The sequence below is a fragment of the Pseudopodoces humilis genome, chromosome 2, assembly GCF_049639895.1.
Source record: "Pseudopodoces humilis isolate 2021_Gansu_Grassland_sample_001 chromosome 2, ASM4963989v1, whole genome shotgun sequence".
Classification (NCBI taxonomy): domain Eukaryota; kingdom Metazoa; phylum Chordata; class Aves; order Passeriformes; family Paridae; genus Pseudopodoces; species Pseudopodoces humilis.
The window spans coordinates 718,305-738,590 of NC_142201.1; the positions used below are offsets into that span (position 1 = coordinate 718,305).

At 47.0% G+C, this 20,286-nt stretch overlaps 1 protein-coding gene across 1 annotated transcript; it reads left to right on the plus strand.

The window, feature by feature from the left end:
* Nucleotides 1-399: 399 nt before the first annotated feature.
* IFNGR2 (interferon gamma receptor 2) lies at nucleotides 400-20,170 on the plus strand. The gene is made up of 7 exons (XM_088052052.1): nucleotides 400-535; nucleotides 5,880-6,006; nucleotides 9,592-9,764; nucleotides 11,957-12,105; nucleotides 13,048-13,201; nucleotides 13,883-14,037; nucleotides 18,152-20,170. Exons 1-7 carry the CDS (start codon nucleotides 409-411, stop codon nucleotides 18,308-18,310), a joined length of 1,044 nt encoding a protein of 347 aa, XP_087908178.1. The 5' UTR covers nucleotides 400-408; the 3' UTR covers nucleotides 18,311-20,170.
* Nucleotides 20,171-20,286: the final 116 nt, after the last annotated feature.

The following is a 20,286-nucleotide window of genomic DNA, read 5'->3' on the forward strand; positions in this document are numbered from 1 at the left end:
CAGTGATGGAACAGGGTCGGGAAAGGGATAGGGACAGGGATGGCACAGGGACAGTGATAGGGACAGGGTCAGGGGCAGGGATAGTGTCAGGGATAGGGACAGGGATAGGGATGGCACAGGGACAGCGATAGGGACAGCGATCACAGCACACCCTCCCCGACACCTCTCCGGGCCCACCCCGGAACCTCCAGGACTCCCCGGCAGCTCCGGGCGGGGCCGGGCCGGGCTCAGCCCCCGGGGGCGGTGGCAGGGGAGGGGACAGAGGCGGTGGCAGGGGAGGGGACAGAGGCGGCGGCAGGGGAGGGGACAGAGGCGGGGACAGGGGAGGGGACAGAGGCGGGATCGGTGCGTGCGGCTGCCCCAGCCCGGCCCGGCCGAGCCCGGGGGGAGCCGCGGCCGGGCGGGGCCATGCGGGGCCGGGCAGGGCTCCGGGCACCGCTCCGGGCACCGCTCCGCTCCCCACCGCTGCTGTCCCTGCTGCCCTTCCTGCCCTTCCTGCCCCTCCTGCCGGGCCCCGCGCTGGCCGCGGCCGCAGGTGGGTGCGGCTTGGGGGATGCGGGTTTGGGGGGGATGCGGGTTTGGGGGGGATGCGGGTTTGGGGGGGATGAGGGTTTGGGGGGGATGAGGGTTTGGGGGGATGAGGGTTTGGGGGGGATGAGGGTTTGGGGGGATGGGGGTTTGGGGGGGATGAGGGTTTGGGGGGGATGAGGGTTTGGGGGGGATGAGGGTTTGGGGGGGATGAGGGTTTGGGGGGGATGCGGGTTTGGGGGGGATGAGGGTTTGGGGGGGATGAGGGTTTGGGGGGGATGAGGGTTTGGGGGGGATGAGGGTTTGGGGGGGATGAGGGTTTGGGGGGGATGGGGGTTTGGGGGGATGAGGGTTTGGGGGGATGAGGGTTTGGGGGGGATGAGGGTTTGGGGGGATGGGGGTTTGGGGGGATGCGGGGTTGGTGCCTGCGGGCTATGGGTGGTCTCGGTCTCTGTCCCGGTCTCGGTCCCGGTCCCTGTCGCCGCTCGGTGGCTCCTGTACCGTCCCCCGCGGGTTGCCGGGCTCAGCCCCGGGCCGGGCTCGGTGCTGCCCAGCCCGGGGATGCGGCTCCCCAGTCCCCGCTGAGCCCCGGGCCGCGCTGCGGGGGATCCGCCCGGTGCTCGGGGGTGCCTGAGGTCCGGGAGGTGGCACCGGTGCTTTCATCAAAGGGCGATTAAATGTGTACATGGACGCGAGGCTGGGGTGAGGGTTAGGGTTAGGAAATGCTTTGTCCCGCTGGGGAAGTTTGTTCTGCAGCCAGGGCGGGGCTGGAGCTCAGTAATCCCAGCTCCAGGTGTGTCCCAGGGCTGGAGCCCTCTGGAGCCAGGCTGGGAGAGCTGGGGGTGCTCAGCTGGAGAGGAGAAGCTCCGGGGAGAGCTCAGAGCCCCTTGCAGGGCCTGAAGGGGCTCCAGGAGAGCTGGAGAGGGACTGGGGCCAAGGGCTGCAGGGCCAGGAGCCAGGGAATGGCTGCCAGTGGCAGAGGGCAGGGCTGGATCTTGGGATCTTGGGCAGGAATTGTTCCCTGGCAGGGTGGGCAGGGGCTGGGATGGAATTGCCAGAGCAGCTGGGGCTGTCCCTGGATCCCTGGCAGTGCCCAAGGCCAGGCTGGACATTGGGAGCTCCTGGGACAGTGGGAGGTGTCCCTGCCATGGCTGGGAATGGGTGGGATGAGATTTAAGATCCCTCCCAACCCAAACCATTCCAGGGTTGAATGAGGTGTGCACAGAACATGTGCTCGGGTTCTCTGTGAGCTCTGCATGCCCTGTGTCCCATACCCCATATCCCATATCCCATATCCCATATCTCATACCCCATATCCCATATCCCATGTCCCATGTCCCATACCCCATATCTCATACCCCCATATCCCATATCCCATGTCCCATACCCCATATCCCATACCCCATACCCCATATCCCATGTCCCATGTCCCATATCCCATATCCCATATCCCATATCCCATATCTCATACCCCATATCCCATATCCCATGTCCCATGTCCCATACCCCATATCCCATATCCCATATCCCATATCCCATGTCCCATACCCCATATCCCATACCCCATACCCCATGTCCCATGTCCCATGTCCCATGTCCCATGTCCCATACCCCATATCCCATATCCCATATCCCATATCCCATGTCCCATACCCCATATCCCATACCCCATATCCCATACCCCATACCCCATATCCCACTGGTGGCCATGGCCTGGTCCCAGCCTGGCACTGCTGAGCCCTGTGGGGCTCTCTGCTCGCTCCAGGCCAGCGTGGCTGGACTGAGGCAAGCAGGGCAGGGTGTCCTGCAGCCAGCACTGCCCAGTTCCATCCATCAGCAGCTGTGGGACTTCCCAGGGAGCTCCTGGGAGCTCCCAGGATCCCTGAATGTATTGGCTTGGGAAGGCCCTTGGAGCTGCTCCCATTCCATCCCCTGCTCTGGGTAGCAATCCCAGGTTACAAGATGAGAAGCCACTTTGGTGCACTGGAACAGCAAAAGTCCACACAAAATCCCCCAAAGCACAGATTCCTGTTTTGTCAGTGTAGCAGGAGGGTTTGGGGCTGCTGCAGGGCGAGGGATTGGGAATCCCTGAGGAGCAGCAGGAGCTGGGACACGGGTGGGTCACCCAAGCCCAGCTGCTTTCACTGCCTGCCCTTGTGGCTTCTCACTCTGCTGTGTGAAAGCTCTGACTTGTGGTGTGAAGCATCAGGAAGTCTCTGCACGGCAGGAAAAAACAATCTGAGCCTTCTGAGGCTGCTGCTGTGACAGAACCAGCCCAGTGAAAACCCCCTCCACCTGCAGAGGAAGGATGGGACCTCTCTGGCCGAGGGGGTTTGGGGTGTTGAGGGTACTGGGACCTGTGGCTGCTGCGTTTGAAGTGTTTGTTTTGTCATTTTACAAACCGGAGATCAGTAGGAAGCTGAGTGTGTGATTTCAGCAGCTGCAGTTGCTGCCCTGAGAGGGGGGGATCTGGCAGAAATTCAGATTTCCCTCGATGAGCAGCTCCTCGGCCTCGTGGCTGCCTCATGGCAGCAGAGCTGATGGGCCCTGCAGCGCCTTTGAAAAGCTCTGCAGTGTTTTTGAGGGGAAATGACTCATTTCTGCATGTAAAATAAACAGTGTGCACTCATGGGATCCCAGACTGGGCTGGGGGGAACTGAGAGCCCACCCAGAGCCCCCCAGCCATGGCAGGGACACCTCCCACTGTCCCAGGAGCTCCCAATGTCCAGCCTGGCCTTGGGCACTGCCAGGGATCCAGGGGCAGCCCCAGCTGCTCTGGCAATTCCATCCCAGCCCCTGCCCACCCTGCCAGGGAACAATTCCTGCCCCAGATCCCATCTAATCCTGCCCTTGGTTGCTCTTTTCGTGATTTAAGGTGTGGTGGGAAGCTGTGGGGTTTGGTTCTCAGAGCTCCCTGGGTGCTGCAGCAGTGTGTGACAGAGGTCTGAGGGCACAGATGGTGTGAGATACCTCACCACGTGCCAGACCTGCACTGACAGGCCAGGAAAGGATCTGTGGGACTGCAGAGTGAAAATTTCTCACGAATTAAGAGGAGGTTCCTTAGGGGCCCTCAAAACCTCTGAGGGATGAATGGTTTAGGGAGCTGTAAGGAATTTCCCACAGGTTTGCAAAGCCCCTTGTGGCCTGAGGGAATGTGTGTGCTCTGAGACCACTGCTCGAGAGCTGAGGCTGAGAAATTACTGACAATAATAAATAAATTAATAACAATTAATAAAAATAAGGCCTGATTAAAGCTTTGAGAGAAACACAGTGTCTTGGGCTGGGAGGGATGTTTAAGGTCACGCTGTTCCATGGGCAGGGACACCTTCCACTATCCCGGGTTGATCCAACCTTATGGAATTGTCCACCTTGGACACTTCCAGGAGTGGTGCAGCCACAGCTTCTCTTGGAAAAACTAAAACTCAACTCATTATTTGGCATTTTGGACTTAGGGTTTAATGCAACTTGGTGTGGAAATTAAAAAAAAAGCCAAACTTTTTAACATGACCCCAAATTCCCAAGGAAGCCTGGGCTGGAATTTGAGCGGAGTGCTTGAGCTCCCTGATCTCCCTGATGTAAAAATTAACAGACTGTGTGTGAGGAGACTCTGTTCTTCAGAGTGAAAACTTCCCTGTTGTGGTGTGGGGATTTTGTCAGGGTTCTTTGTCAGGCCAGGCTGGACGCTGTGCACTGGGTGATGTGTGAAGGCCCTTCCATTCCCTGGTTCTGTGGTTGCCATGGGGTGAGGGAATCACTCCAGAAAAGCCCACTGAGTGTTCCTGGGGCAGGAAAACCTCTCTCCCAGCCGGGACACTGAAGCTGCTGCTCCTGGAGCTTGCAGGATGTGTCTGGGGCGATCCTTGAGCTGCTGGAGCCTCAGCCCTGTCCTCCAGAGGTTCTGCTCCTGCTGTTCCTCACAGTCTCCAGCTCCCCTCTCCTCCTCCCTTCTCCTCAGCCCTTTTTCCTCTCCACCGCCCCCATTTCCCTCCTGGCTCTTCGCCTGTGGCTTGGCTGCCCTGGCTTGGCTGTCTCCTCCTCCCTCCTCCCTCCTCCCTCCTCCTCCTCCCTCCTCCTCCGGCTTTGGCCAGGTGCTGCTCCCCGTTCTCCTCCCTCTGTCCTGCCCGATAAACCAGGCCCAGAGCTGGCAGGATGAAGAACCAGAGCAGAGCTGGTTCTCCAGGGGCACCTGCTGTTCCTGAGGGGTTTTTCTTCTCCAGGTGGCTCCTGAGAGGTCTCAGGGTTAGCAGGAGGCAGATGGGTGGGAAAAGGGCTCGATATGAGCTACAGAGTGAAACAGGTCAGCTGCTGTGATCACCAGCAAAAAAAAACCCTTGGAAGGTCTGGAAAACCTTCCAGAAAAAGGAATGTCCTGTGAGGAGGGGCTGAGGGAGCTGAGAAAGGGGCTCGAGAATCCCTGAGGGAGCTGGGAAGGGGCTGGAGAATTCCTGAGGGAGCTGGGAAAGGGCTGGAGAATTCCTGAGGGATCTGGGAAAGGGCTGGAGAATTCCTGAGGGAGCTGGGAAGGGGCTGGAGAATTCCTGAGGGATCTGGGAAAGGGCTGGAGAATTCCTGAGGGAGCTGGGAAGGGTCTGGAGAATTGCTGAGGGAGCTGGGAAGGGTCTGGAGAATTGCTGAGGGAGCTGGGAAGGGTCTGGAGAATTGCTGAGGGAGCTGGGAAGGGTCTGGAGAATTGCTGAGGGAGCTGGGAAAGGGGCTCAGCCTGGAGCAAAGGAGGCTCAGGGGGCCCTTGTGGCTCTGCACAAGTCCCTGGCAGGAGGGACAGGGAAAAAAATGAGAGGAAATGGCCTCAAATGGCACCAGGGGAGGCTCAGATTGGAGATTTGTAAAGAAAATTTCCCTGGAAGAGCGGTCAGGCCTTGGGATGAGCTGCCCAGGGAGGTTTGGAGTCGCTGGAATTGTCCCAGGGGAGTCTGGATGTGGCCCTTGGGGACAGGGTTTGGGCTGATGCTGGGTGGGACTGTGTGGTCCTGACGGTCTCTTCCAGCCCTGGTGATCCTGGGATTCTGGGACCTTCATTTTTCTGCCTTCATGGGAGACTGGATGGGGTTTAGGGTTTTGTGCTGGGCTTGGTACTTTCAGCTTTATGTTCTTTATGGAATGAGTAAAAAGCACAGAGCTGGGATTCATGGACACAGAGAATTCCACCCTGACTGGGGTTGGGAAGTACCTCAAATCCCACCCAGGGCCAGCACTGGGAGCAGAAGGAGAAGGTTTGCAGGTTTTACCTGCAAAGCAGTGAAAATTTAATATATGAGGGTGGGATTTGGAGACTGAAATTACTGTGCACATGAATGTTTCAGCAGTTATTTTTATTCCTCTTCTTCCTTTAGAAACTTCTCCCCAGTTACCAGCACCAGAAAACGTGGAGATTTATTCCTACAACTTCCAGAGCGTGCTGAGGTGGTCTCCTGTTGTAGTGGAGAACGGCTCGGTGTTATACACAGCCCATTACAAAACGTGAGTGAGCAGCTCTCAAACCAACTCCTTTTGTTCTAATCCAGAATAACAACCGGCTCGAAAAACCCCAGAAACCCTGAAAATGAATGGTTTTTATCAGAGATGTTTTTATGTGTCCCCAAGAGCAGCTCCTGAGGATACCCAGAGATGTTGCACAGGAATTTTAGCTTTTCCTGGTTCTCTCTGGCCAATTTAAATCCTTCCAGTCTGAAGGTGTGAGGTTTAGGAAAAGTGACAAGTCATAGCTCCAAGGTAGTCATGAATTTTTTTGTTACACAGCAAGATGTATAAACAACAATATATATAAATATAATATAAAAATAAATATATTTATAATATTATATTCATTACATATTATATTTATTATTTTTATTTAGTTCTTATTTTAATCAATATTTAATTTTTTATAATTTATTATTAGTTTATTATTAGTTTATTAGTATTATTATAAATATTATTAATATTTATATTATTTCATTATTTATTGTTTATTATTAATTATATTTATCATATATCCTTATAATATTATATTTCTATAAAATATATGATAAATATAATAAATATATAAATAGTAAGGTAATATATATTAATACAATAAATATATAAAAATAAACATATTTATCATAATACATTTCATTATATTTATTATTTTAATCATTATTTATAATATTTTATTAGTAACAATCTTTCATTATTTGTTATTTATTAGATTAATTATATTTTATTATATTACATTTATATATAATATAAATATATAATACATAAATATAATAAATATATAAACAGTAAGGTAATATATATTAATATAATAAATATATCATATAAAAAGAAACATAATATTTATAATATTATTACATTCATTACATATTATATTTATTATTTTAACCATTATTTAAAATATTTTATTAGTAATATTTTATTATTTGTTAGATTAATTATATTTTATTATATTACATTTATATATAATATATATATACCAAAATATAATAAATATATAAACAATAAGGTAATATATATTAATATAATAAATATATAATATAAAAAGAAACATATATTTATAATATTATTGCATTCATTTCATATTATATTTATTGTTTTAACCATTATTTATAATATTTTATTAGTAATAATATTTTATTATTTATTAAATTGAATATATTTAGTTATAATATTATAGTTATATATAATAAGATATATAAAATTATATATTGAATATATAATAAATATATAAACAGCAAGATACAACATTTTGGTCCAATAGACCAAAAGAAATAACTTTAAAATTAAAAAAAAATTAAATTAAATTACATTAAAATTTAAAAAAATATTCAAAATAAACATGGGTTTATTTTGAATCTCTGAACTTTGCTAAGCTCTGCCTTGCTGTGTCTGCTTTTTACCCCACAGTCTGTTACACACATATTACATATACACACTCTTATGATAACATCTGGACTCTTTCTCCATAAAATCCCATCACTGCACCTTTAGACTCTTCACCATCTTACCCAATACAGTTTCTCACTTACAACTATAGGAATAAATATTATAAATATATAGGATAAATGAGTTTATCATTGCTTATTGCCTGTGTACCTTTATGATGACACCATCCCAATGGAGGGCACAAAATATTGAGTGAGGCTCCCCAAAAATCACCCACACCACTTTTGTGAGGCAAAAAAAAAGCCTTTACTGCAGGGTCTTGTCAACCTTTTATGAGCTTCTCCCACCAGCTCACCCTGACTGAAGGAACAACCCCCCTCTCATCCCATGGGTGGGATAAGAGAGAAAACCACCCTCAGAACGTCTGTGCCTTGCTTTGGGAAATTAATTCCTTATTTCCACAAATAATCCTCCAGTGAGAATGGGCTCCTGAGGGTTTCCCTTGGGAACATCCAGCGTCTGAGAGCTTGAAAATTCCCTCAGGTTCAGAAAATCATGTCCACAGTGTAACTTTTGGTGTTTTGTTTCGCTTCTTGTACTTCTGCACTTCTCACACCTGCACTGTTCAGTCTTTTTTGAGCTGAGCTCTTTTGGAATACTCCCAAATTCTGATTATCTCAGTTCTCTGGGACAGGAAGAAAACTCCAAAGCTCGTTAGGATTTTGTTTCTCTTGTTTATTATGATGTTATCACAAAACTTGGCAGGTTTTTCTAGACCTTCTGCACAAGTTTAATTTATCTTTCCTTTTGGTTCACTTTGGCTCTGATGGCACAAAATGGCTCTGAACCACGTGGCAGTTTCATCTTTATATCTATTTTTATCTAATTAACAATAGACATGCAAATTATTTTTTTAAATGACTTAATGACCTGTGTGCTGCAATGCATTTTTTATCTAATCACTTACTACTACTCAAAAACTCCTAGAAGAAAATCAAGAAGTAAGAAGGAAAAGAGACAACACCTTAAATACTCTATTTTCTATTTTCTAAACTAGTTTAAACTTTAACTTTTTCACACAGTGACTTAAGAAAACTCTCTAATCTACACACTCCCAGTTTTAGCTTTTCTATCTGACTTTAACAGTTGTTTCCATGAAAACATGCCCATAAATTTAATGTTATATGAAATTCAGTGTTCTGGATTTCAGAGTGTCTTAGTTTAGGGCAAATTTGGGAGAAAAATCTCCAAATGGGAGTTCCCCCAGGAAAACAAAATTCAAATGACCCCTCCCCACAACTGGTTTGGAAAGGAAAAAAAAAAAATTCCTTGGAGAGAAGTGGAAAAAGCTGTTTATTTAACAGAAATTGAATAATATTAAACAATAAAACCTCTCACTGTTTGATGGGATGGTGAATCCAGGAAGAAAAGTCCTTTTCATGTGGTGTAGCTCAGCTCGCTCAGGTTCTTCTCAATCCCTCCAGGGTTGGAAAGTGCCGAGGCCCAGGCCCTGGTGGGTCACAGTGTGAGTTCCTGGGGTTTGGCTGGGTGTTTTTCAGTCCAAAAGAGGTTTGAACAGATCCAGGAAAAAGGGGGAAAAAATGGTCCAGGGAACTCCTGTGCCTCAGCTGGCTAAAACTAACTAAAAGCCAGAGAGAAGCTCTGTCCCGCTGTCTGTCTGTGCTGCAGACACCACAGTCCAGGAGCGGGATGTGGGGGAGTGATGTTTTTCCTTAACACAAACTGCAGCTTCTTCTTCCTCCCCTTTGCTCTCAGAGCCAATCTTAAAGGTGCAGAATTTAATATATAACATAAACCAGGAGATTTGGGGATACCAACACCATGAAGTGACCCCAGGACACAGAGGCACGGGAAATTTGGGGATACCAACACCATGAAGTGACCCCAGGACACAGAGGCACGGGAAATTTGGGGATACCAACACCATAAAGTGACCCCAGGACACAGAGGCATGGGAAATTTGGGGATACAAACACCATAAAGTGACCCCAGGACACAGAGGCACGGGAAATTTGGGGATACAAACACCATGAAGTGACCCCAGGACACAGAGGCACGGGAAATTTGGGGATACCAGTATCGTAGTGACCCCAGGCCAGGAGTCAGAGCCAAGAGCACACTCTGTGTGTGTCAGGCTCAGCCCCAGCTGTGTCTGACTGTGTTTGCTGTTCCCTGCAGAGGTTTTTTCGAGGAGTGGAGCGGGATGGGCTGTGCTGGGAGCCCCCAGCCCCAGTGCAGGTTCCCCCCGGAGCTGCGGCGGCGCTGGACGGTCGTGCTGCGCGTCAGGGCCGAGCTGGGCGCCCTGGCCTCGCCCTGGGTGCTCACACCTCCCTTTGTGGCAGAGATGAACAGTGAGTGTTCCTGGGGGTTCTCTGGGGAAAGCTGGGCTGCCTGGGGACATCTGTGGCTCTGCAGCTCCACAAAGGCTCCCCAGGGTTTGGTTCTGCTCTGCTCTCCTGGGTGGCACCAGAGGAAAGGCTGAGGCTCCCGGGGTGGTTGAGCCTTCCAAGGATACTTCCACGTTGTTCTTGTGCTGGAGGGTTTTTCTCATTTCCCCACACACAAACTCTCGGGTTTGTGGCAAAACCACCTCTTTCTGCTGGACAGATCCCTTTGCTGATAAACATCAACTGGCCTGATAAATTGTAGTGATGAATTGTCCTCATGGGAATAAATGGTTTAGATAAATATCAATTGTTCAGATAAGTATAAATTGTTAATGCTACAGTGTAGAAGTGGCAAGGCCATACTTTAAATCACACAAGGTTTGGGTTGGAGGGACCCCAAATCCCACCCATTCCCAGCCCTGCCATGGCAGGGACACCTCCCACTGTCCCAGGAGCTCCCAATGTCCAGCCTGGCCTTGGGCACTGCCAGGGATCCAGGGGCAGCCCCAGCTGCTCTGGTGTGAACAAGTGTGGTGCTGCTGTCCTAGGACCTGCTCCTTGCCTTGGTTTTAGGATTAGGAAAAAGTCAATGTTCAGGATAAAAAAAAGTAGCTTTGAAGTGGGAACTTAGCAGAGCTCAGGGGAAACCATGGTCCAGGCTCCAGAGTCTGAGACTTCCCCTGGTTCTAAATCTGGATTTTGTCTGGCAGCAGAGCGAGGAGGTGCTGGAGTCCTGCACTGATGGGGAACCTGGGGGAAGCAAGGGGGAATCACCTAACCCATCCCAACAGACAGTGCAGGAATGCTTTTCCTGTTTTGTATTTCACCCAGGACTGACTGGGGGAGTTTGAGCTGCAAGGATGGGTCTCCTGATAATAAGGCACAAGTTTTCAGTCGCTTTTCTAGGAAGATTGACTTTCAAGACCAAAAAATGAATATTGTACAACTCTCTTAGTGCAAGCCATTGATAAAACTCCCTTTCCTCCTCTCCCTAAGAATATGGACAGCAAATCTCACCTGCAGAAGGAATTTGAAGGGCTGGTAACACAGCAATTCACAAAAAGCTGTTTTGACTGATTGGGTTTCCTGGTGTCTAGTGTTGAGTGTCTGTGTTGTACCACAGGACTGGGAGTGGGATCCTGGGGAGTCTGGGACAAGGCAGAGGCTTGGGGTGGGAGAGGAGGAATGGGGTCATTCTTGTGTCAGCTCCCAAAAACCAGCTCCATGGCTCCTCCTTCGGTGCTTGGAATAGAGTGGCTGGATTTGAGGCACAGTGAGGAACTGGTGCATGCAAGGAGTGATTTTTGCTGTAAATGAACACTCCTGAGAGCACTCTTGGGGTTTTCCATGATTTACACCCTGGGGCACTTCACAGAAGGAGGTCACCATGGTTATCCTAATGGACACATCAAATCAAGGAGGGGAAAACTCCTTTTTCCTCTTCCCATCTAGGGAGCAGTGGGGTTTTGGGGAGCATGGAAGATTCAAAGATAACGATTTTATGGCCAGTAACTGCAGATCAACTGAGATGTTTCCATGCATTTACTTTTGGTTAATATTTACAGAATTGCCAGGAAAAGTTAAGCAAATACTGTAAATGCATTAAGTAGATGGGGAAATGCTTTCCCTTTCTTGAACAAAAGCTGTTGATACCTGAGCTGTTTGCTGAGTGTGTCTAGGGCAGGGAACGGAGCTGGGAAGGGTCTGGAGCCCCAGGAGGGGCTGAAGGAGCTGGGAAAGGGGCTCAGCCTGGAGCAAAGGAGGCTCAGGGGGCCCTTGTGGCTCTGCACAAGTCCCTGGCAGGAGGGGACAGCCGGGGGGGTCGGGCTCTGCTGCCAGGGAACAGGGACAGGAGGAGAGGGAACGGCCTCAGGCTGGGCCAGGGGAGGCTCAGGGTGGACAGCAGCAGGAATTTGCCCATGGAAAGGGAGCTCAGGCCTTGGCAGGGGCTGCCCAGGGAGCTTTGCAGTGCCCATCCCTGGAGGTGCCCAAGGAAGGGCTGGACGTGGCACTCAGGGCTCTGGGCTGGGGACAAGGTGGGCATCGGGCACAGCTGGGACTCCATGGGCTGGGAGGGCTCAGGAATTCAGGGATTGTGTGGAGCTGGAGCCAGCTGTGCAGCCCAGGGATTCCCTGCTCTCTCTGTTTGCTTTCAGCCACTCTGGGCCCCCCCAAGGTGAACAGTGTGAGCAGCAGCCCCGACTCTCTGCTCCTCAGCATCAGCCCCCCCTTCACCCCCGAGCCTGGGGACCTCGTCCAGTACCACGTGTCCTACTGGGAGAACACAACCAGTGCTATAAAACAAGTAAGGATTGTCCCCAGTTTGTCCTTCCTGCCTGGGGACTGAGGGATGGGGGTCAGTGTCCCTTGGCAGGACAGCAGATGGGGGCAGAAAAGTGGGCTCCTGGGAAAAGGCTTCTGGCACAAGGATTGCTGCACCACCAAACCTGGAAACCTTTCCTTTGGGTGGAAAGGGATTAAACCCCTCTGCAGATCCAGGGAGAGAACTGGTGCCAAAGGTGACTTTTGATTCCACAGTTTTCTCAGGCAGTTTGGAAAACTCTGGAATCTCCCTCCTCTTTTTGCTGTGCTGGGGCCTGATGTGCCTGATCCCAGGGCAGGCAGAGGAGGTTTTTGCCAGGAAGATGCTGGGATGAACTGGGATGAGCTGGGATGAGCTGGTCCTGTTCATCCTGAGGCTCAGAGTTTTTGGGATCATGGTGTGCTGCCTGTGCCCCAGAGGTTCAGGGGAGATATTGAGTCTGGCTTAAAAAACAAACAAACAAACAAAAAAAAAAATTAAAAAAAGAGGAAGAATCTTCTAAATGACGTCAGTCTGAAGTCAAACACTTAAAAAAACAGAAGTGAAAAAAATAATTTCTTTAAAACCTCCTTTTGCTTCAAAGTCTTGGGTAAATTGGTAAATTGTTTCCACTTCCTTCCTGCCTTGCAGCAATGTGTGTTTTTGTCACACACAGAACACCTTCTGCTCAGAACCAGGAAAGAAGTCAGAGTGGTTTCATTTTGCCCTTCCCTGGGTTTTACTCCCTGCAAAAGCTGCATCAAAACTCCCAGAAAAAAACGGAATTATTCCACTGCTTCTGTTATTTGGGAAAGCTGAGTGAGGAAAAATAAAATCTGGGTTTCTTGAATGAGAAACTTAAATGGGGAGAGGGATATTTGTGTTGAAAACCAGTCTGGATTTTACAGTAACACTTTTATTTTGTTGTGTGTGTCTTTTCAACAGAAGCTAAGTGAAAGCAAGACACTATTCCAGATTGGAAATCTAAAGGAATCAACACTTTATTGCTTCAGTGTTCAAGTGCAGCTGAAGATCTACTCAGGGCACTTCTTACAGGGACAGCAAAGTGCCCCAGAGTGTCACAGAACTGCCCTCAGTGGTATGGAATGGGGATGGGATTTTTGTCTGGAGTGGGATGGGGTGGAACACAAGTCCTGGGTCACCTGGACTGGTCCTTTCCAGGGGAATTCCTGTCAGGAATGCTGAGAGCACCACGGGGAGCTCACCCTTGGCATTAGTGCCAAAAGAATCGGGGATTTTCAGCCAGGGATTTCCAGAAGGTCTGGGTGGTACCCAGCCCTTTCTCCTTTTCCTTCATAATCCTGCTGTAAAATGGGATCATGGATTGATCCCAGGGCTGGAGCCAGGCTGGGAGAGCTGGGGGTGCTCAGCTGGCCAGGAGAAGCTCCAGGGAGAGCTCAGAGCCCCTTGCAGGGCCTGAAGGGGCTCCAGGAGAGCTGGAGAGGGACTGGGGCCAAGGGCTGCAGGGCCAGGAGCCAGGGAATGGCTTCAGAGTAGGATTTGATGGGATCTTGGGCAGGAATTGTTCCCTGGCAGGGTGGGCAGGGGCTGGGATGGAATTGCCAGAGCAGCTGGGGCTGCCCCTGGATCCCTGGCAGTGCCCAAGGCCAGGCTGGACATTGGGAGCTCCTGGGACAGTGGGAGGTGGCCCTGCCATGGCAGGGGGGGAGCTTTAAGGTCCCTCCCAACCCAGCCCATCCCATAATTCCATAAATATGGACCTGCCATATGTATTTGGATTTTTTTCCTTCTTTTCCAGAGGCAACCCAAGCTGTGCACATCATCCTCCTGTTTGTCCTGGCCTTACTCTTCGTGCCCCCAGTGACATATGCTTTGCTGCTTCTGTGGAAGTACCACCAAAAAATCAAATATTGGGTTCAGCCCCCCCTGCAAATCCCATCACACTTCAGGGAGGTACGTGGGGACCTTCAGGGCTTCTCCTGTAGAAGAGAAGCTCATGGGGAACATCACCAAAAGCAGTTGTTGCTGAACAGAAATAGAGATAAACATGTGATGTGTCAAAATGTGCCTTTTCTGATTGTCATCTCCCACTTCTTTCCTCTTTTCTGAGCTCAAGGGTCTTTCCTGTGCCCTGGGACACAACCCTGGCTGTGCTTTCCTGGAAAAGCCTGGCTGATCCTGCTTCCTGTTCCTCTTCCCTTGCTCCTCAGCCTCAAACTGGGGCTCACTGGGGCCACAGAGCTTTTGTGGCACAAGGACTGGAGGCAGGAATGGGATCTGGAAAAGCAAAATCAGATTATTTTTAATTTACAAACCTCGATTGCTTGTTTTGACGCCTCAGGATGATCTCAAGGGGACATTCCTGGGCAGTTCCTCTTTTGTTTTTTCAGCAGGACTGAGATGAAAATCTCACCCTGGGGCATTTTCCTGCTGGTAGCTCAGACATTTCTGGGCTAACACAGTGGTTTCAGTCCTGCTCATCTTCCTCTTTTATCCTGGCACAAGAAGCAGCCTCTAAGCAAAGTTTTGATGTAAAAATTCCTATTCAGCAGAAAATTTTTTAAAGGTTTTATTTGTGTGCAGCTCGTGGAGGTGAATATTTTGTGTCTGCCACAGTCCTGTGGTTCTGGAAGGGAATTCCCAGGTTTTTGTAGCCAGAGTAAATAATTTTCTGTCTTTGTGTTTCCTCAGCTGGCATTTCATAGGGGTCACTTGTCAAGTGAAGTGCATCTCATTTAGGGAAAAAAAAATCCATGTGTGTTGGGTTAAAAGGGCAAAAAAAAATCTTTGTGCAAGGTATTCAAATAAAGAAAAAATATCCTTGTGCAGGGTATTAAAATAAAGAAAAAACTCCTTGTGCAGGGTATTTTAATAAAGAAAAAACTCCTTGTGCAATGATTAAAATAGTAAAAAATAAATCCCTGTAATTATATTAAAATACTAAAATATCTTTGTACAGGGTAAAATAGTAAAAAACTCCTTGTGCAAGGTATTAAAATAAAGAAAAAAAATCCTTGTGTAGGGTATTAAAATAAAGAAAAAATCCTTACACAATGATTAAAATAGTAAAAAAATAAATCCTTGTAATTATATTAAAATAGTAAAAAACTCCTTGTGCAAGGTATTAAAATAAAGAAAAAAATCCTTTTGCAATTATTAAAATATTAAAAAAATCCCTGTAATTATATTAAAATAGTAAAATATCTCTGTACAGGGTATTAAAATAGTAAAAAATATCCTTGTGCATGGTATTAAAATAAAGAAAAAAACCTCCTTGTGCAATGATTAAAAGAGTGTTAAAAAAATCCCTGTAATTATATTAAAATAGTAAAATATCTCTGTACAGGGTATTAAAATAGTAAAAAATATCCTTGTGCATGGTATTAAAATAAAGAAAAAAATTCCTTGTCCAGGGTATTAAAATAAAGAAAAAATCCTTGTGTAGGGTATTAAAATAAAGAAAAAAATCCTTATACAATGATTAAAATAGTAAAAAAATAAATCTCTGTAATTATATTAAAATAGTAAAAAAATCCTTTTGCAATGATTAAAATAGTGTTAAAAAAATCCCTGTAATTATATTAAAATAGTAAAATATCTTTGTACAGGGTAAAATAGTAAAAAAAATCCTTGTGCATGGTATTAAAATAAAGAAAAAAAATCCTTGTGCAATGATTAAAATAATAATAATAATAATAAATCCATGTAATTATATTAAAATATAAAATATCCTTGTACAGGGCATTAAAATAGTAAAAAAAATCCTTGTACAAGGTATTAAAATAGTAAAAAAATTGTTTACAGTATTAAAATAATTAAAAACTCCTTGTAGAAGATATTAAAATAATTAACAAACAATTGTGCAGGTTATTAAGAGTAAAAAAATCCCTGTAAGTATATTAAAATAGTAAAATATCCTCATACAGGGTATTAAATAGTAAAAAGAGTCTTTGTACAGGGTATTAATTTAGTAAAAAATCCTTTTGTGGGGTATTAAAACAGTAAAATAATTGTGCAGGGTGTTAAAAGAGTAAAAAAATGCTTGTAAGTATGATAAAATAGTAAAATATCCTTGTACAGTGTATTGAAATAATAATAATTTTAAAATCCTTGTACAGGGTATGAAAACAGTAAAAAAAATCTTAGTACAGAGTATTAATGTAGTAAAAAAAAATGTTTGTGCAGGTTATTAATAATAATAAAATAATCCTTGTATAGGGTATTAAAACAGTAAAAAATTCCTTGCTCTGAGAATAATAATAGTAATAATAGTAGTAATAGTAATAGTAATGATGATGATAATAATAATAATAATAATAATATCATCCTTGTAGAGGGTAATAAAATATTAAGAAAGTCCTTGTATGGGGGTATTAAAATAGTTTAAAAACAATTGTTCTGGGTTTTAAAATACTTCCAAAAATAACTGTACAGGGTCTTAATAATAAAAAAATTTGTTCTGGGTATTAAAATAATAATAAAAAAGGAATTATGCAGGATATTCAAACAGTGCCAAGGACCTGCAAGGCCTGAGGCTCAGCCTGTGCTCTGGGGAAATTTCCAGATTAATGAGCAGCAAAAGTGGATCCCCCTGCACAGCAGGGCCTGGGATGGGGCAGGACACTGCCAGGAAAAGGGTAGAGTGTTTAAAATGTGGATTTTAACAAGGAATCAGCCTGGGATAGGAGAAGAAGGAAAAGAAAGTCTCTGGCAGGATGATTATAATGTGAATTTCTAGCAGGATCAGCCTGGGATAGGAAGAGAAGGGAATTGGCAGAGTGTTTAAAATTTGGATTTCTAAAAGGAATCAGCCTGGAATAGGAGAAGAAGGAAAAGGGACCTGGCAGGATGTTTATAATGTGAATTTCTAAACAGGATCAGCCTGGGACAGGAAAAGAAATGATCTGGCAGGATATTTATAAAGTGAATTCCTAAAAAGGATCAGCCTGGGATAGGAGAAGAAGGAAAAGAAATTATCTGGCAGGATGATTATAAATTGAATTTCTAAACAGGATCAGCCTGGGATAGAGAAGGAGGAAAAGGGAACTGGCATGATGTTTATAATGTGAATTTCTAAAAAGGATCAGCCTGGGATAGGAAAAGAAGGGAATTGGCAGAGTGTTTAAAATCTGGATTTTTAAAAGGGACCAGCCTGGGATAGGAGAAGAAGGAAAAGAAGGGATCTGGGAGGATGATTATAATGTGAATTCCTAAAAAGGATCAGCCTGGGACAGGAAAAGAAAGTCTCTGGCAGGATGTTTATAATGTGAATTTCTAAACAGGATCAGCCTGGGATAGGAGAAGAAGGAAAAGGGATCTGGGAGAATGATTATAATGTGAATTCCTAAAAAGGATCAGCCTGGGGCCTCTCCTGGCAGCCCCAGGGGGGGATGCTGAGGCACTGAAGGCATTTCTGTGGGAACTCCTGTGGTTTGTCCCTTTCCCAGCAGGATCTGAGTTCCAGGGAGCAGGAAAGCCAGGCTGAGGTGTGCTCGTGTCTGGAGCTGGCTGCACTGGATCCATTTGGGTTTTTGGAAAAGTAACCCTCATTAACCTCATTAGCCTTGTTGTGACTGCAGAGAAAGTGGAGCTTTAATTGAAACCTCAGATTTCATCTTTCTAAAATCACTTTTTTAAAGCTGCTTGCTTTAATTACCACCCTTTGTTTGATTTATTGCCCTTGGAGAGCTGCTGAGTGAGTTTGGAGGGAAGGGGAAGTCAAGGGTGGCTGCAATGGCAGAATGTCAGGATTGCTGGTGAGAAGCTGCAGCTCCCACTGGCATGGAAAGATTGCCCAAAATTTATTTAAAAACAACAACCAAACACCCAACCAAGAGCTGCAGCTGCTTTACCTCACTTGAAGGGGTATTGGAGTGGTAATTTATTTCTTTTCCCCCACAGAAATAAGGGGTTTTTGAAACATTCTCTTTGTTTAGTGTAGTCTCAAGGAAGCCCAGGATGGAATATCCAGGTAGCAGCTCCTGCTGTGGGTTCTGGGCTGGAACAATTTGTTGGCTCTGGGGTTTCTAACAGGGAGCTAAACCTGGTGTTTTGTGTTTTTTTCCAGTTCCTGAGGGACCCTGGCTTGTCTGGCTTGGAGCTGTACAGTCCTGCTGAGGAGGAGCCCCAGGCCCTGGTGCTTGGAGAAGGAAGTGGCCTGGAGGGTGAGGATCCTTCACCTGAGACCTCCAGGGACAGGGGGGACACTGAGGCGACACCCCAGTGAGTGTCACCTGCCCCAGGACTGGCCAGAGGCTGCTCCCATGGCTGCTGGCAGGACAGCCCTGAACAGAGATCCTGGGATCACAGGATAATCCTGAACAGAGATCCTGGGATCACAGGACAGCCCTGAACAGAGATCCTGGGATCACAGGATAATCCTGAACAGAGATCCTGGGATCACAGGACAGCCCTGAACACAGATCCTGGGATCACAGGACAGCCCTGAACACAGATCCTGGGATCACAGGACAGCCCTGAACAGAGATCCTGGGATCACAGGACAGCCCTGAACACAGATCCTGGGATCACAGGACAGCCCTGAACACAGATCCTGGGATCACAGGACAGCCCTGAACAGAGATCCTGGGATCACAGGACAGCCCTGAACAGAGATCCTGGGATCACAGGACAGCCCTGAACAGAGATCCTGGGATCACAGGACAGCCCTGAACACAGATCCTGGGATCACAGGACAGCCCTGAACACAGATCCTGGGATCACAGGATAATCCTGAGCACAGATCCTGGGATCACAGGACAGCCCTGAACACAGATCCTGGGATCACAGGACAGCCCTGAACACAGATCCTGGGATCACAGGACAGCCCTGAACACAGATCCTGGGATCACAGGACAGCCCTGAACAGAGATCCTGGGATCACAGGACAGCCCTGAACAGAGATCCTGGGATCACAGGATAATCCTGAACAGAGATCCTGGGATCACAGGACAGCCCTGAACACAAATCCTGGGATCACAGGACAGCCCTGAACACAGATCCTGGGATCACAGGACAGCCCTGAACAGAGATCCTGGGATGACAGGACAGCCCTGAACAGAGATCCTGGGATCACAGGATAATCCTGAGCACAGATCCTGGGATCACAGGACAGCCCTGAACAGAGATCCTGGGATGACAGGACAGCCCTGAACAGAGATCCTGGGATCACAGGATAATCCTGAGCACAGATCCTGGGATCACAGGACAGCCCTGAACACAAATCCTGGGATCACAGGACAGCCCTGAACACAAATCCTGGGATCACAGGATAATCCTGAGCACAGATCCTGGGATCACAGGACAGCCCTGAACAGAGATCCTGGGATCACAGGACAGCCCTGAACACAGATCCTGGGATCACAGGATGATCCTGAGCACAGATCCTGGGATCACAGGATAATCCTGAACACAGATCCTGATGCTCCAGGGGCCTCTGCCCAGCTCCCCCGACTCCTTGCTCTGCCAAAGGCACTGGGAAGAGGGAGTGTGGAAGGGAAAGGAAAGGAACACTAAACTGCCTGAAGACAGGTGGATAAAAGGGGTAAATTCCCACTCCAGCTTGGAGGAATAATAGCACTTTATTGATGTGGGATAACCTGGGACTTTTCAGGGAGCGAAGAGTTGCAGTGTAAATTCCATTTCTGCTGGTTTTGCAATAATACTCCCATTCTACCCACTCCAGTCTGCTTTCCTGAATCATTTCAAGTGCAGCACAAACTAAAAAGAAATTTGTAGGTACTTTCCTTGGGATGAGCCTGTGCCAAGAACCCCTCCCAGAGAGGTCTGCTCATATCTGCCTCCTGCCAGCCTCCTGGGAGCATTAATCTGCTCCTGCGGCCAGCCCAGGGCCCTGCACACCACAAAGGACCTGAGAAGAATTTTGCTCCGAGTTTTTTACAGCCTGTATCAGTCACTGTCACACACTAAAAGCTCCTGTTGACACCAGCAGGACTTGACTCAGAGTTTTCTGGTTTTAGTGCCTTAAAGCAGAAGAGCCCAAGTTAAACCCCACATCACCCCCAGTGGGGTCTGGAGTGTCCAATAAAGCACAAAGAACAAATGAACCTCTTCTGTAGTAAAAAGATGGAGTTGTTTGGTTTGTTTATTTGGGTTTTTTTTCCTGGGTTTGATACCAGAAAATTGATATGAATTGTTTAAAAAAAAAAGCAGTAAGAAATGTGGTTTTTTTTGTTTGGTAGT

Bases quoted from the DNA above. Each gene is read 5' to 3' on its own strand.
- IFNGR2 (XM_088052052.1), top strand. From the start codon at position 409: ATGCGGGGCCGGGCAGGGCTCCGGGCACCGCTCCGGGCACCGCTCCGC. The intron at 9,765-11,956 runs GTGAGTGTTCCT...GTTTGCTTTCAG, and splicing joins CTTTGTGGCAGAGATGAACA to CCACTCTGGGCCCCCCCAAG. The intron at 13,202-13,882 runs GTATGGAATGGG...CTTCTTTTCCAG, and splicing joins TCACAGAACTGCCCTCAGTG to AGGCAACCCAAGCTGTGCAC.